Below are 13888 nucleotides of genomic sequence, written 5' to 3'. Positions count from 1 at the left end.
CGTAGCATTGGAAGAAGCGCTCGGAAAAGAGCCAGTGTCACTGAGGGGCATGCGAGCCACCCGCCTCCCCTGGAGGAGCAGGAGGAGGGCGAGGGCAGCAGGCGGAGCGGGAGGCATACAATGCGCCGCATTTAGGGCTCCATCCCCGGCCGGGGGAAGGGAAGGCGCCGCGGCGCTCGGGCGGAGGGGTCCCCCCGCCCGCAGCATCACTCACCCCGCTTGGGAAAGGCAAAAGCGCTGGCTCACAGGCCCACCATCTTCTCCACAGAGAGGAGGACGCGGAGGGAGGAGGAGGAGGATGGGAAGGGCGCTCGCGGACTCCCCGCCTCTCAGTGCCGCTCTGGCTGTGTAAGCAACCGCTCGAACGTTATTCCCAGCATATAGCGGCTAACGGCGCGGAACAGGGGGAAGCTATTGCGCAGGCGCCGCCTCAGCTCGCCAGCGCGGGGAGAGAGCGAGAGAGGGAGGGGGGAGGGGAAATGAAAAGAATGGATTTGCAGCGCCCCAGAACGGAACCACTGCGCATGCGCGCTTCCGAGCGAGTAGGCTCGCACTGCGCACGCGTCCTGTTCCAGACAATGGGGAGCAGAGGTGATAATAATAATAATAATAATAATAATAATAATAATAATAATAATAATAATAATAATAATAGTCTCCTCTCCATTGGGAAATAGAAATGTAGAGTTTGGAGGATACGTTAATGAGACGAGAAACATTATATTTTGTCCTGTGCGATCGCTGCACACGCCTTGCTTCTGCGGGGGGCGTGAGCGAAGAGTAAAAAACGCGCCCGAGCGCGCAGTTGGATTGAGGGGGGAGGATGTATTGTGCGCACGACCTCAAACGAGGATGAACGCATTATTGTGGTACCGCCAGCAGCCGCAGACGTATTGTCCTACGTTGTTGTGGTGCGAAACTACAACTCCCAGAAGCAACTGCGGCTAAGCCTGGTGGGCGTAACGCCATCGTAATGGCGCGTTGCATGCCGGGCAGGGGGGGGCCTGGAACGCTTCTTGCTTCTTGAACGCCGCGCGAGGCGGCGGGGCTTCCCGTCTGCCTCAGGGGGGATGTCGTTGCCGCCTGTCGCCAGCTTCGTGGCCGGCCTGGGCAGCGCCTCCTCGCCCTCCTCCTCCGTCACCAAGCGGGTCCTAGAAAAAGACCGTTGCTTGGTTGTCTAGCAACGAGCTTCCTCGTGAGAGGCGTCGGAAGCGCGCCGCTCCCCATCCTGGGAGTTGTAGTCCCTCCGCGTTCAGCGTTCCCATACTGTTGAGCGGTAGTAGGAGCAAGGCTGGACTACAGCGACCGAGAGCCACCGGGGAAAGCCTAGAAAAAGGTTTCCCTCACACGCCTCCCAATGCAGGAGTCTGTCGGGGCCACGGAAAGAGCGGCGGCGTGTAGCCCCAGACCCGACTGGGGAAGCTCGCCGAGTTACTCTCCCTCCATGAGGGAGGCCGGAGGGGAGTCGGGCTTGGCGGAGTCTCTGGAGCGGTGTCAGCAAAGCCTGCACGGTGAGAGAGCGAGAGGCGGGAAGGCAGGCTTGGCTCGCGGGACCTCCTTTCAGACCCCCACCCCCCAATGAACTCCTGTCGCCCCCCTGCTCAGCACCCACAGGTCCGCCTTGCAGCGCTTCAGGGATGCGTCTCTAGAAATGTGCACCAAGCCAAGCCCGTGGCCCTCTATGGGGCAGGCGTGGTGGGGTGTGCCGCTTTCCACTTCACGCAGAACTGTGTGCATCAGGCTGAAAAGTAGCGGATTCTCAAAAACTGCAACTGCCAGCTGTCGGGTATTTTGGTCTGCCTTGGGTTCACTGGTGCATTTTGTTTTTTGTTTTGTTTTTAATCGAGGTGACACCTCTTCCCACTCTGTATACCCCATATCCTGACCCCTCTGCTCTTATGTGGAAAAGCATGTGAGACTCTCCCATGTCCTGAAGGCTCCTTAAAGGCTCTTCAGGGTCTCCCTTCTGATAAATGCCTTTTTATTGAGGAAGATGGTTGAGCTGGTGATTTCTGTGCAAGTTGCACCCACTCGTCAATGAAACTGATTTTCTTAATCCTTTTTTGGCCTGGCTTTGACACAAAGTTCAGTAGGAGGTGTGTGACCTGCTGATTCTCCTGAACCTTTGTCCTGCTTTTGATACCACTGACAATGGTGGCCTACATAGGCTGACCAGATTGGGAATTGGGAGGCAACAAGTGGTGGTGGTTCCCTTCAGAAGTTTTGCTCCTGCTCAGTGGCGTAGCGTGGGTTGTCAGCACCCGGGGCAAGGCAAGTAATTTGCGCCCCCTAACCCATGGATTTTAGCACTCGAGTGCAAGCGCGCCCCCCTCAGTTGTTGCACCCGGTGTGGGCCCCCCCCTGCACCCCCCACGCTACGCCACTGCTCCTGCTTGGATGATTTCAGTAGATGGACTGCAAGTGGGAGGCAACTGCTTGACTTCATTATATTAATGTTGTCCCCCCTCCCTGCCCCACACACTATTTAACATCTAAATTCAACCACTGAATGAGGTCATCTGTACCATCTGTACAGTATGACGTCATCTCTGTTTGTTCTCTTTATCACACCCAGGTGATACAAGGGAAGTATTGAATGTTTGGAACCAAAAGTCAACCAGGAAGGTGGTGTTCAAGCTGTTTGGATAGTGTTGCACTTCCTCTGAAAGAGTGGTCCCAAACTGTTTCCCCCATGGACCACTTGAAAAAATTGCTGAAGGTTTTTCCCTGCATGTTATAGCAGTTGTAATGTCCTATGTTAGAAACAGTAGGATTTTAAATTGTATTGCTGTATGCTACTCCAATTTATGAGCAGTATGAGATTCTAGGGTCTGTGACTTTATGATATATGGTTTATTTACACACATGCACAACCTGAGCCTATGATGCAGGGGTTCAAAGCACCCTAAAAGGGCTTTGCTTCTGTCATATTTGTGGCTTTAGATTCAAACAGAAACCAAGAATTGCATTTGAGAACCCTTGCTGTAAAAGAGGCAGGTTTACTACTTAGAGTACCAGTAGATCCACTGTTTTAACTGGAGATGCCATTGGCATCTGTGGTACACCAATTTTGCTTGGTGCATCAGTTGTGATCCTTTCTTGTAACCTCTTCACTGAACTATCACAATGCAATTATGCAAGGCTAACTGGAACTGAGTTTGAGGAACATACTGTGCTGATGCTTAAATAGTTGTGCTGGTAACTGGTCCCATTATTTAAAAGTTCATACTATTACCCATAAAACCTTAAATAGCTTGAGGTCTCACTACTTGAAAGGCTGCTTTTTTTTTTTTTTTTTTACATGAGCTTGCCTTAATATTTTGTTCATTAGCAAAAACTTCCTGCCATCTAAAGTTAGGTGGGTGATGACTGGCGGGGGGGGAGATGTGGTGACTTCTATTTGCAATGCTGTCCCTAGGGAAGCTCACCTAATACTATCTTTGATGTCTGTGATTTATTATTATTATTTTTAATCTGCCCAGGCCTTTTAGTATGTTGTAAAGTACCGTATTTTTCGCCCTATAGGACGAACTTTTTCCCCTCCAAAAATGAAGGGGAAATCTGTGTGCGTCCTATGGGGCGAATACAGGCTTTTGCTGAAGCTTGGAGAGCACCGACCCCTCTCGCTCTCCAGGCTTCAGGAAGCTGTCTGCAAGCCTGGGGAGCCCGCGGGAGTTCCCGCAGGGCTCCCTAGGCTGCGGATAGCAGCCTGCCGCCCGGCGCATGCACCGTCCTGAAGCAGAGCGCCCCGCTCGCCGGGCAGACATCCGCAGCGTGGGGAGCCCTGCTATGCTTCTGGGGTGACCTTTTTTCAAAAGATTTGGAAATGACAGTTCATTCCTTTTGTTTTAGGCAAAAGTTCATCTAATTAAGCTACAGGAACATGAGGTTGTAAAAAAGTGATAACGCTAACTTAGAACGAGGTACTTGGCAAGGCCGCCTGCTATGTCCATTGCTGTTTGCACTCTTTCTGGAATCCTTAGCTAATCTCATATGAAATAATAATCACATATCTTAGTATCAAGTATGGAAATGAAGAGTTCAAAATTGCACTTTATGCTGATGACAGCAGTGATGGAATTTTCATTCACTGACCTTTGTGAGTGTTTTTAGCACCCTCAGTGAATCCAATTATAAGTAACCCCAACCCCCAAAAAGTACACATTTTCTTATATAAGCAGAAAACAAAGTCCATGCAGAGTAGACACTCAGAAGTACCTAAGACATACCACCAACAAGAAAATAAGTTTCTCTTTTTTGCACGTGCACAGCACAACTGTTGGAGGCTGCTCCTCAGGTCTGGCACTGCGATTGTTGATTTCCTGTTCCAATTCCCACTTGTTCCTGTAACACTGCTAATGATTTCCACAGTAGAGGAACCACTGGGGCTTGCAGATGAGATCGATGCAAGTCAGACAGGTGGGCAGTAGATTGGCTATATTATGCCAGTTTGGTATTATATAGGCTGGGTAGCTAGCAAGTCAGAGTTAGGGGAGGGCTAACTAACTGTCAGTTGAACTGTGTGATGTTGATGCAGATTTTATGAAGCAGCCAGCCACCCATATTCCTGAGTCCTTTGGAATATTGAGCTGCTGGTTTTAAACTAGAGTGGCTGCCTAAGCATAATTTTTAATATTTAGTTGGAAGCTGCCCAGAGTGGCTGGGGAAACCCAGCCAGATGGGCGGGGTATAAATAATAAATTATTATTATTATTATTATTATTATTATTATTTATTATTTATTATTAATTTGGCTATTGTTGCAGAGCCCTGGAAGATGCATATATGACACTTCACACACATACAAAAAAAAAGGGGGGGGGAGAATACCTTTTAAAAAATAACAAAGATTCATAGTTACCACTGGTGCATTAGCAAACATCTTCGTGGACACCTACCTGTGCTGTAATCCTATATCTACTTAGCAGAACTCAGTTGGAATTATTTCTGAGTAGACATTCCTAAAATTTGCATTGCATAAAATTCTGAAGTACTTTGAATTTTAATCCTCTGCACTAACCAAACTCAGTTGAACTCAGTCTTCCTTCAGCATATAGGCACAAAACTAGGTTTTAGCATTAGAATATTTCTTCCCAACTCTATAGAGTTGCCATATTTCAAAAAGTACAAACCAGGACACCCCAAAAGTTGTTGAGCTTTTTCTAGGAAGACCCCCCAAGGTGGGATTTCTCTGTTTATTTGCTGAAGATCCAGGACATACCATGTTTAGAGTAAGAGAAGGAAGGCAAGTTTATAACTGTTTTGTGGGGGAAATGAAGTATATTTACGGTATAATATACTGGTGTAATAAAATACAAAAAATGTAAACCCACTTATTTTCCTAATCATATTATGAGCTATTTAAGCAATATATATATTCTGTATAGTTGTATATTACTATTGGAAATATGCTCTTTTTATTCTAATATTTTTCTCTTCCTTAGTTATTCATGTTGGTTTCTTCTATGGTTGTTGTATGTTTGCAAATTTCCTTAGGGTTCTAATGGTCAGTCTCATTACATATGTTAGAACATCAAGGAATGTCTATATAATTATGATTATAATGCTGCTGTTCACAGACCGCGCTACTAAAAGCTACACTCAATTGAAGTATGCCTTCGGTGAAAAAGATCTGGCAATGGGAGAAGGTGCTCAGTTATTTTCTAATACAGATCCTAATGAGAGTGAGAATAAAGCTTGGCAGGAGCTACAGCACAACCATGCAGGTTTGAAACTGACATTTTCGGGTTTTGTTTCCATTTACAGTGGCACTATTTATAATGTACCTTGCCGATTTTTTACAGTTAATCAACTTAAAGCTTTATTACGACAACAAGAAGAAAAAGAGACTGAAACATCCCCATCGAGGAGGAGGAGAATGTCACCCACAGTAAGCATTATCCTCTTTTTTCTTTTTAAGGAAACAAATAATTACATGCCTGATGGCAAAGTATCTATAGAAGCAGCATTTATGCTGTCACACTTGGTGAATCACATAGACGTTCAGCAAGGCATTAATGGGCTAGTTAAATGTGTTTATTAAAGATGTAAACTTTTATATTCATTGCTGTCTAGCTTTACTTCAGCTCCATAAATCTGGCCAAATGTATGCAACATGCACAGACCCCAGCAGCAGGAAATATATGGAAAGCAAGTGATCTGTATTTACTCTTATTACACTATGTGAATACAACACCCACTAAGGTCTGATGGTGTTTTTAGTTGTTCATGGCAGAGGTAATGGAGAGCCTTTTCATGCAGTGAAAGATCTGAGAGCCCATTCTAGTGTGCGTGTAATTATTATATTATATTATATTATATTATATTATATTATATTATGTTTTAATATCTTTGCTCAGGTGGTAGAGGCTGTTTGTAAAATGTCATTTGCAGGCTGTTTAGAAGAATACTTAGACCTAATTTTTGCTCCATTGGAGCAATGCTCAGCCTATCAACAGCAAGTAGACCATGTTGTCCCAAAGCCAGAAGTCTCTCAACAAGGATTGCTTCCATCTTGTCTGGATTCACTTGCAATATATTAACCTTTATCACCTGAGAGAAGGAAGCCTGCTTGTATAAAAGTATTAATATCTGAGGAACGAAGGGCCAGGTAAAATGAAACTAAAGTCAATAAATGAACGCTAGTGCTGGCATACTCTCTATTTTAAGAGCATATCCTAAGAGTAAAGTATTTATGATCTTCTAAGCGCTCTTAATGAGCACAGAAGAAAATCTGGCTTTGATTCAATAATCTTACTAGATATCAAATGAAGATAACACAATGTGAGTTATTTAATTTTAAAGCATTTTTTCAACATAAACATTGCTGGAGAGGGTCTTGCTTATAAATGCTTACTGTGCCTAACTGATTTATTTCCTGCAGAGAACATCTAATGCTACAGATCAAAATTTGCCTGCCCTTTGTGATCTCATTTCTATCATTAATGACCAGTCACAATACATTAACCACTTAGAAGCTGAAGTCAAGTTTTGCAAGGTATTGTACATTGTGCTTAACCTACCTATTACTTGTTCTGTCATGTGGATTACATTGTGTATATTCAGAATTGAAACAAAACATATATCACCACAAGATAGATTATGCCATCTATTTCCTGTTGGTTAGAAGCAGACCTCATCCAAAAGATACAATTTATCTTCAGTCAAACATATCTTAAATAGGAACTAAACACATAGGAAAAAGGACTGTGAGCATTATGTGACAAGATGCTGGTACATTTCTGTTCTTCAGCCTCTTTAGTTGCATCCTTATCATGCTAATTGCATAGCCAATTGCACACTTGCCCCACAGCACACATGTACATGCAACCACATCTTCTTCAGCTGCACACATGCCATATACATGTCTGTCACTATGTTCACATTTAACACTTGCAAACTCGCTGGCCTTCTCCAGATGTGGAGGTTAGGCTACATAAAGCCTGTTTGTTTGTTTGTTTGTTTGTTTGCTTGTTTGTTTGTTTGCAGGGCAGTTATACAGCAAGGAGCATTCATCCTGCATTCATCCTGATTTGCTGGTGGGAAAATCATATGTTCATCCCAAATTTTTCAGTGCATTCTCTGTCACTTTCCAAGCCCAAAAAGTCTGTTTCTTTCTTTGAAGTGGATCTGTTACGTTTAGGCAACAGAGTGCTTTAATCCACATGAATTATGCAGGCCTAAATCTCTAGTATGAGGTTGAATCCCTGATGCAAAATACTGACAGTCTAGAGGTGGCCAGTGATTCACTGAAGTAGACATGTTTTCTTTGCAGTTTGCACTTATTACTTCTTGACCTTTTGACTAAGATGAAGTTAGTGTAATTTGCGCTTGTGAGTCTTTGCCTCTTATTCTCCGCTCAGCCCTAAATAAGACATGCTTCTTCAGGTTATATTCATGACTTCTAAGGGTTGCTGATTTTGAGCTGGATACAGAAGGTTCTGTAAAGCTACCTAAGCACTGCCAGAGTAACTTCAGATAATAGAAATATGCATTTTACAGTTTTAAGGAATGCAAAATATCTATGCCTGGGCTGTTCTTGTTTTTAACTTACTTTTTTTTATTGTGCTGCAGTCTGGTAGTTGAGAATAGTGCTTTGTATTCCAGGTAATGCTCTTCTGGTGTAAAAACCTTCCATCCATGTTGGAATTGGCCTCATAAGTGACTGTAATGTCTGACATTTGATAAACAATGCTCTCCCCAAGCAAAAACATGTTTCTTCACTATGTATTTAATCAGAATTTATTCAAAAGTGGGCATTAATCTTTTATGCTACAGTCAAGGGGACCTGAACAGATTTGAGAAGAGCATTTCATTGCCGCGTTTAAAGCAATCTTATTACCATCCTTTTTACAGTATACATATTTGACTTTATAGGAGGATTTATCTGAACTGAAGTCTCAAATATGTACAGTTGTGCTTGAAAATGAGAAACTCCATGATAAACTGGAAGTAACAGCAGAGCACACTTTGAGAGAACAAACCCTTCTGGATGCCTCAGTAAGTTTTCTGGAATTTATATGTGTCAGCTTATATTGATTACATACAGCTGTACTTCAATAACAAATCTTGAAAATATATGGAACTTGAAAATACAAAAAAAAAGTATAATATGCAATAGCCACACAGCTTATTTTACTACAATCATACCTTGTGCTGTGTTCCGCTCTTGTTACGGACTTTCAGCTTACGAACACAGCAAACCGGGAAGTGTTTACTTCCAGGTTCACCGCCTGTGCATGCACAGAAGCGCTCGATCGCACCATGCACATGTGCAGAAGAGGCACTCTAGTTGCAGACTTTTCAGGGTGCGAACGGCACCCTGAAACAGATTAAGTCCGTAACTAGAGGTACCTTTGTATTTGTCGTGTTCTGGTATGCACAGTGGTTTTGTTCTTTTTACATAGAAGTGATATGCACAGAAAATAAAAGTGACTTTTGCTAGCTGTAGGTGAATGCTAAATTAAACCCACCGCCCAATCACCCTTAGTTCTTTCTAGCTATACTTTTTCTGACTTCGAAGCAGAAGCACATAATGGCTTCCTTCCAATCATTGCACAAGCTGGACGTAATTTCAATCGTTTGGCTTTTCTGCCCTGTCACCCCAATACAGCCCTGAACAATTTCTTCTGGGAATCATGCAACCTTTAAGAAAAGACATGGGATATGTTGCCAGGGTGGGTTGCAGCTTGTGGAAGTGTACTACTTGCATAATATTTAGATGCAACACAACACTATTATCGTGCTCTTTGTGTAACTTCATAGGATATCCCATTTTCACATATTGTGTAATGTTTTTGTTTGATGTATGTATGTATGTATGGATATGAAATGGGCACAGACACTGAAAAGCTATTGTTCTTGTTTCAGGGAAATGCACAAAATGCCGGTGGAGATGATTCTCATGTTTGTGAAACTGCCAAATCGTCTCATATCAACGAGCAGGCTACAGCAGCTACATTTCTGGTGGATAAATGGCAGCTAGAACTGGTCAGTGCCTATTAGAAACCCACTGAACTATTCATATGGCATTATTTTATTTACTCTTCTGGAACAGGAAAATACTTAAATGTCGTCACAGAGAATTATGGATAAAACAAATTCTTTTAAAGTGACCAACATAATACAGTTGGATCCACAGCTTGCGGAAGGGAGCTGGCAGAAGCTGATATTTCTGTCTCCTCCTTCCCCAAGCATCTCCCCAAAGCCTGAGGTTTGGAGACCCTGCTCACTTGGGTAGACGGTTGCTTGGAGGCTGAGGAGGAAAGTCGGAATGTCGGAATTCCAAAAATCTGTTGGAAGCTTGCAGACAGTGCTCAAGAGAAGAGAGGGAGGGAAAGTTAGCTTCTGACAGTCACTTTCTTTGGACCTTTCTCTCAAACTAATCAATAACATGGAATGTAACTTTTGAGTTGGAGAGAACTTTTCCTCTGTATACAACTGGAGAGTTTCCTTTCTGGGTCTGTTCAATGTCCTTCAAATTCAGCATTCTGGTCTCTGGCAGGGGCTGATCAGATGCGCCTGGAAACCTCACAGACATGATGCCTGTCCTCCATACCGAGTAACTAAGATAAGGGGGGAATTAAACATTGTGCATCTTTTGATCAGACCGTCAGTGCAAGCATTTTAAGTTAATTGATTTAATGAAAAGAAACTATTTGCCAACTGTTGCTTGATAGAATGTTTTACAGTTGCACACTTCTATTCCCCTTTTGTTTTTGAGGAGTTTTTCTTTCCTCATGGAAGGGGTTAAGGTAAAGGTAAAGGACCCCTGACAGTTAAGTCCAGTCGTGAACGACTCTGGGCTTGTGGCGCTCATCTTGCTTTACTGGCCGAGGGAGCTGACGTTTGTCCACAGACAGTTTTTCCGGGTCATGTGGCCAGCATGACTAAACTGCTTCTGGCGAAACCAGAGCAGTGCACAGAAATGCCATTTACCTTCCCGCCGGAGCGGTACCTATTTATCTACTTGTACTTTGACATGCTTTCAAATGGCTAGGTTGGCAGGAGCTGGGACCGAGCAACGGGAGCTCACCCCATCACGGGGATTCGAACCGCTGACCATCCGATCGGCAAGCCCTAGGCTCAGTGGTTTACACCACAGCGCCATCCACGTCCTGGGTTAGCAATCTCTAAAGAAATATTTAGCTGGAGGTTTGAAACTTGTGTTTTTTATTATATGGATGTATTATCGGCCTAGGGCTTGCCGATCAAAAGGTCGGCAGTTCGAATCCCCGCGGCGGGGTGCGCTCCCGCTGCTCAGTCCCAGCGCCTGCCAACCTAGCAGTTCGAAAGCACCCCCGGGTGCAAGTAGATAAATAGGGACCGCTTACCAGCGGGAAGGTAAACGGTGTTCCGTGTGCTGCGCTGGCTCGCCAGATGCAGTTTTGTCACGCTGGCCACGTGACCCGGAAGTGTCTCCGGACAGCGCTGGCCCTCGGCCTCTTGAGTGAGATGGGCGCACAACCCTAGAGTCTGTCAAGACTGGCCCGTACGGGCAGGGGTACCTTTACATTTATTATATATTGGGGGGGGTGAGAGAGAGAAAGAGAGAGAGGAATCTTTTTGCATTGTTACTACTTTTATCATATTTATATTATGCTTGTTTTAAGATCTGTTGTTACTGTAGCTTCCTCCTGTATTCCTTATTTATTACTATCATGGGTCTCCTCGGTTACTTTGGTTTTAATATGCCTTTTAGCAAATGGTTCATTTAGAGCCTATTTTTCTGTTTGTGTGATTGGTATGTCAGCTCCCACACATTCTATTTTACCCCTCGTGAATATTCATTGCTATACTGCAATTTGCTGCCCACACCCATTGGTGGGGCTGCACAGAATGTATGTGTTCTGTGTTGTTTTCTCCTTCCCCGTAGTCATTCCTCCCTAGCATCTTTACCTTTTTCTATTGTGGGCATGCATGCATGCAGGAAATACTTGTGTGTGCACTTGACAGGAAGGGAGATCATGCCAGGTAGAATGGACAGATCCATTTCTGTAGTGACCCCATGGCTATTACTGTGTAAGCTCCTTACTATGATGCAATACAAACAACCTCATCCTTGCTAGTTTTGGTAGGTGGGCTCTAAAAATGTTTTTGCTGTAGGGTCTAATAGTTTGTAGCCTCTGTTTTTAATCCTGTAGTGTTATGACTGCCTGTGATATATTGATTTGAAATGTTTTTACTAATATTCTGTTATTGTCCTTGTGTTGTTTATATATGTTATATAGTCTTAAATGCTGTAAGTCATGGTAGGAAAATGCTATATTTTGAATGTCTGTTAATGTATACAAAATTCATTATAATTTTATTAAATTTTAAAAATAAGTCTTGATTATTATGATCAGATTTCTTGATATGTCTCTTACTTGTAGATAAATAAACCAGTGTATTTATTTTGTTTTAAAGGAAAATCTAAAATGTCTCTATCAAGAACAGACCGAAGCACTTGAAGCTCAGGTCCTTTCCCTAAGGTAATAAAAAAAATCTTTCTTTTCACTTCAGATTGGTATCTGCCACCTGAATGAATTTTGTTTTGTTTTCCCTCATTATAGCTAACCAAAGTTCAGCATAATAAAGAAGCAATTATTTTTCCACCTCCGCCGTGCTAAGCAGCTGGTCCCTTACCTTTCTCACCCTGATCTTGCCCCAGTAATCCATGCAACGGTCACCTCCAGGCTTGATTGTTGTAATTCGCTGTACGCGGGCTGCCCTTGAAACTGACCCAGAAACTCCAGCGGGTGCAGAATGCCACGGCGGGGCTGCTTATGGGGCTCTTGCCATGGGATCATATCCATCCAGTGCTATACCAGCTGCACTGGCCCCCAGTTGAGTACAGGGTCAGGTTTAAGGTGTTGGTTTTAACCTTTAAAGCCCTATATGGCCTAGGACCCTTGTACTTACGGGACCGACTTTCCTGGCATGCCCCATGGAGGACCCTACGGTTCACAAACAATAATATCTTGGAGGCCCTGTGCCTCAAGGAGGTTAGACTGGCCTCGACCAGGGCCAGGGCATTTTTGGCTCTGACCTGGTGGAACGCTCTTTTGCAGGAGACCAGGGCCCTGCAGGATTTGATATCTTTCTGCAGGGCCTGCAAGATGGAGCTGTTCCGCGAGGCCTTAGGTCGGGGCCCAGTCTGACCCCCCCTTTTTTGTTATAAGACCCAGTATGTAAGTGACCTACCTAACCCTTTGCACTGGCTCATACAAGACCAGCACAAACAGTTGGGCCTGGTGAGCACTCAGTGTTCCCATTCCCTATAGTTATAATCCATGGGTTGCCATCTGATTTTATTCTGCTCCAAATTAGATTTTAAGCTGTATTTTAATCGATTGATTTATGTTTTTATAGTATCATACTTCGATGTTAGCCGCCCTGAGCCTGGTCCTGGCTGGGGAGGGCGGGGGATAAATCATTTTTTATATTCTTATTGCCGTATTTTTCTGTCTATAAGACATCCCCATGTATAAGACGCCCCCTTTTTGGGGGGGGGAACTCCGAGTTAAGAAAATCGGGGGAGATCTATGCATGTATAAGACACCCCCAAATTTTGAACATTATTTTTTAGGGGGGAAACCTAGTCTTATACACTGAAAAATATGGTATTACTACTACTACTACTGTATTTCTGGCACTCATATAAAACTTGAATTTTGAACTATGTACAGAAATCTTAAAGGCTTGGTATATGGGGTGTTAGGGGAAGGGTAGCACAACTGGTGGGGGACATGTTGTGCTCCATCTGGGGTAGTTTGTCCACCTTTAGTCCCCACTCTGCACTTAGCTCTCTCACTTATGGCTCTTAAAAGATGTCAGTTGCGACAGCAGCTACACCTGGGAAGGGCTTCAACTGGCCGGCTAAACCACGTGAGGGTAGCTGATGGGTCTCAAACCCTTGGTGAGTTAGGGACTTCGCTTGCATGTGAAGACAGGCTCTGGTGAATTGAGCAGACCCAAGACCAATAGTACATCCAGCAATCAAGAAGGCTTTTGAGGGAAGTGAGGGGCAGATAGTGCTTGTCAACCTGAGAAGGTAACCCTTCTAGGAGAAGGAAAACTTTGATCCTAAACCTCTGTGAGATATCTTCAGGAGAAGAAAAGGTTAAGGAGTAAACCCTACACAAATCCAGAATAGAATCTCTAAGGTAGTTGGATGATGCCTTGTACGCCCCCTTCCACCATCTCCTACCGCAAAGCTGGTGGCAAACATAAGCTGGTGCTCTGCTTTCCTTTGGACCACATCAGTTAGGCTGGTGGCGGGGTCCTGTCATATGGGCAGCCCAGGACCTCCATACACATTGCCCAGTATTGCACCCCAGGGAGGTCACATTAGTGCTGCTAACATACATATGTTGGTCAAATCAGGTTTTTGTTTAAAGCAACACCT

At 44.1% G+C, this 13888-nt stretch overlaps 2 protein-coding genes across 14 annotated transcripts in view; one reads left to right on the top strand and one right to left on the bottom strand.

The window, feature by feature from the left end:
* CEP170 (centrosomal protein 170) overlaps positions 1-475 on the bottom strand; it is a 75835-nt gene extending 75360 nt beyond the window's left edge. For 5 of the 10 annotated variants that reach the window (XM_077925733.1, XM_028724123.2, XM_077925737.1 and 2 more), the window contains exon 1: positions 215-475. The gene's annotated coding sequence lies outside the window, so the exon portion shown is untranslated. The remainder of the gene's footprint in view (positions 1-214) is intronic. The other 5 variants (XM_077925735.1, XM_077925736.1, XM_077925740.1 and 2 more) reach the window with 2 other exon arrangements.
* Positions 1-13888, top strand: part of SDCCAG8 (SHH signaling and ciliogenesis regulator SDCCAG8) — an 88060-nt gene that overhangs the window by 317 nt on the left and 73855 nt on the right. The window contains exons 1-7 of one of the 4 annotated variants that reach the window (XM_028724125.2): positions 514-591; positions 5580-5726; positions 5805-5890; positions 6884-6997; positions 8377-8499; positions 9370-9489; positions 11908-11972. In XM_028724125.2, coding sequence (XP_028579958.2) covers positions 525-591; positions 5580-5726; positions 5805-5890; positions 6884-6997; positions 8377-8499; positions 9370-9489; positions 11908-11972 — 722 coding nt within the window. In that variant the 5' untranslated portion in view covers positions 514-524. Of the gene's footprint in view, positions 1-513; positions 592-1001; positions 1512-5579; positions 5727-5804; positions 5891-6883; positions 6998-8376; positions 8500-9369; positions 9490-11907; positions 11973-13888 lie in introns of those variants that run through there. The other 3 variants (XM_028724124.2, XM_028724126.2, XM_077925743.1) reach the window with 3 other exon arrangements.

The sequence above is a fragment of the Podarcis muralis genome, chromosome 3 (assembly GCF_964188315.1).
Source record: "Podarcis muralis chromosome 3, rPodMur119.hap1.1, whole genome shotgun sequence".
NCBI lineage: Eukaryota > Metazoa > Chordata > Lepidosauria > Squamata > Lacertidae > Podarcis > Podarcis muralis.
Note: the sequence above shows the minus strand (reverse complement) of the source record. Positions and strands in the feature narration are given on the sequence as shown.